At 52.8% G+C, this 2,891-nt stretch overlaps 1 protein-coding gene across 1 annotated transcript; it reads right to left on the bottom strand.

Moving 5' to 3' along the window:
• Positions 1 to 6: 6 nt before the first annotated feature.
• On the bottom strand, positions 7 to 2,885 carry LOC128276842 (actin-5C). Its single transcript, XM_053015299.1, has one exon. It carries the CDS (start codon positions 2,866 to 2,868, stop codon positions 1,786 to 1,788), a length of 1,083 nt encoding a protein of 360 aa, XP_052871259.1. The 5' UTR covers positions 2,869 to 2,885; the 3' UTR covers positions 7 to 1,785.
• Positions 2,886 to 2,891: the final 6 nt, after the last annotated feature.

Raw genomic sequence — 2,891 nt, 5'->3', positions numbered from 1 at the left:
AATCGCTCCAAAACCGATCTCGAAATGTGGAAAAACTGAAAGGAAGGAATGTGCGCCCACTCAATCTAGCAGCACACGCTTTTCTTGCTTATTAATGATGATACTTTCAGTTCGAAATCCGCTACTTCTGTTGTGGGAAGGAAAGGTTTCGTTCCCGTGTTTATGATGAACACAGCACATCCAACAGTGCTGGTGCTTTTGAAGTAAAAAATCTGTTGGTTAGATGGGCCCTTTTTGGCGCACTATCTCTACTGATTCTGTTGTTTTCCAGTGGCGCTGTTCAAATGTATACCCCCCAATGATGATACCTCGTAGTCAAAGCAAATGGCAAAAAAAGCCCAAAGTGGGAAGTCCCTTTCCCAATCTATCCGAAGATACCGAGATCCGTGGAACGCCACCACGCGTTGCGTGTTCAAAAGCTCACTGTGCATCGCATACGAAACAGAGGTATCATCTTACGCACAACAAATCGGAAGAAAAAAGCAATACAAAGATGTGGCTCTGGTTGCATAGCCAAATAGGCTAGCCCCATACCCCCGAACGACTGCGGTTCCCCGAAAATCATCCTAATTGATCCCACACAACAGCCCAACTCCCAGTGTGGCGTGTTCATCACCCTATCATTTGCAATCCTGTCCGTCACTCGCTCTCTCGCCGCCGTTACTTATATATGTCCGCATACAGAAGTGAAGCGAAGTGTCGTTTTGTTGTTCGTTCTTCCATTGATCATACGATTTTTATTTGCTTTCCAAAAAAATAGTAAAGCACTTGGGCACAGATCGATCGAAAAACCACAAAGAGGTGTTGGCGGCACTCGATCTTTAGTCACAAACGCTCGCCGCTTCCCAGCGCACCACAGGATGCGCTCTGACAATCACTACCATTTCTCTGCACTTTCTCCTCCCCCTCGCGCTAATCACTGGATGTTGGATAGAGCACACCAGAGTGCATGTGTGAACTGGCCAGGATATGCAGGATTCCAATTCCACGCCACACACACACACACATTGGAAAACAGTGCAAGCACAATTTCCCTTGATCGAAGGACGCGAAGTGGGGAGAGGGGGACCTATCTTGAGCCGAAATTTTATCTTCCGCGATCTTCTGTAGCTTGCGTAGCTCTAAGGAGGAGCATTAAATGACGAATCAACGGATCAACGGATCTGATCAATCTGTATTTTGGGTGTATATCCTTTCTCCTCATCTAGCCCGTCTAGCTAAGAGTCTCCTGCCCAGGGGAGGTGTGATGATGGTGTACGCGTGTGGCAAGCGACGAGCGACGCATTTTGTGCGCAGGATGATGGGTGTCTCTGCAAAACTCTTCTGCTCACCTTCCGTGCTCTCGACCTACAGGGACACGATGACCAGTGTCGCGATTGAACGAAATTTATGTAACGTGTGTACGCGTGTGTGTGTGTTTTATGTTTGGATAAATATAAATGTGTGATTTATGAATGTAAATGTGGATACGACATCCATACATATTTACATTCATGAAAACATAATTCCACACGTGTTCCAGTGTCTCATAATGAAATTGGGGGGCGCCGGCGACACCGGCGACGATGACGGCAGTGTGATGACGTTGATTTGCGCTGCTGACGTTGTGCCGCTAAGCGCGCTGCGACCTGCGAGTCTGGGCGGTAGTAGTGTCGCCGATGACGACGCCGCCTACAGCGATGACGACGCCGAGAAAATAAGATGTTGGTGGTGTGAGAGGGGTTGAGGCGGGGTGGTGGTGTTGGTGTGGGAATGGTTTCTGTGGGGGGGCGGTGCAGTGACTTCTTAGAAGCACTTTCGGTGAACGATCGACGGGCCGGACTCGTCGTACTCCTGTTTCGAGATCCACATCTGCTGGAAGGTGGACAACGACGCAAGAATCGAACCACCGATCCAGACCGAGTACTTGCGCTCGGGCGGCGCGATGATCTTGATCTTCATGGTTGATGGGGCGAGGGCGGTGATCTTCTTCTGCATACGGTCGGCAATGCCCGGGTACATGGTGCTACCGCCGGACAGCACGGTGTTGGCGTACAGATCCTTACGGATGTCGACGTCGCACTTCATGATGGAGTTGTAGGTCGTCTCGTGGATACCGCACGCTTCCATGCCCAGGAACGAGGGCTGGAACAGGGCCTCCGGGCAACGGAACCGCTCGTTGCCGATCGTGATCACCTGCCCGTCCGGCAGCTCGTAGCTCTTCTCCAGCGAGCTGGACGACGCCGCGGTGGCCATCTCCTGCTCGAAGTCCAGTGCGACGTAGCACAGCTTCTCCTTGATGTCGCGCACGATTTCACGCTCGGCCGTGGTGGTGAACGAGTAGCCACGCTCGGTCAAGATCTTCATCAAGTAGTCGGTGAGATCGCGACCGGCCAGATCGAGTCGCAGGATTGCGTGTGGCAGCGCGTACCCTTCGTAGATCGGTACTGTGTGGGACACGCCATCGCCCGAGTCGAGCACGATTCCGGTGGTGCGACCGGATGCGTACAGGGATAGCACCGCCTGGATGGCCACGTACATGGCGGGCGTGTTGAACGTTTCGAACATAATTTGCGTCATCTTTTCGCGGTTAGCCTTCGGGTTCAACGGAGCCTCGGTCAGCAGGACGGGATGTTCCTCCGGGGCGACGCGCAGCTCGTTGTAGAACGTGTGATGCCAGATTTTCTCCATATCGTCCCAGTTTGTGACAATACCGTGCTCGATCGGGTACTTGAGTGTCAGAATACCACGCTTGCTCTGGGCTTCGTCGCCGACGTACGTGTCCTTCTGACCCATGCCCACCATCACGCCCTGGTGACGTGGGCGTCCAACGATGGACGGGAACACGGCACGCGGGGCATCGTCCCCAGCGAAGCCGGCCTTGCACATGCCGGAGCCATTGTCAACAACGA

This window comes from Anopheles cruzii, unplaced genomic scaffold (assembly GCF_943734635.1).
Source record: "Anopheles cruzii unplaced genomic scaffold, idAnoCruzAS_RS32_06 scaffold02687_ctg1, whole genome shotgun sequence".
Taxonomy (NCBI): domain Eukaryota; kingdom Metazoa; phylum Arthropoda; class Insecta; order Diptera; family Culicidae; genus Anopheles; species Anopheles cruzii.
The sequence above is the reverse complement of the archived record's forward strand: the minus strand, read 5'-3'. Positions and strand labels throughout refer to the sequence as shown.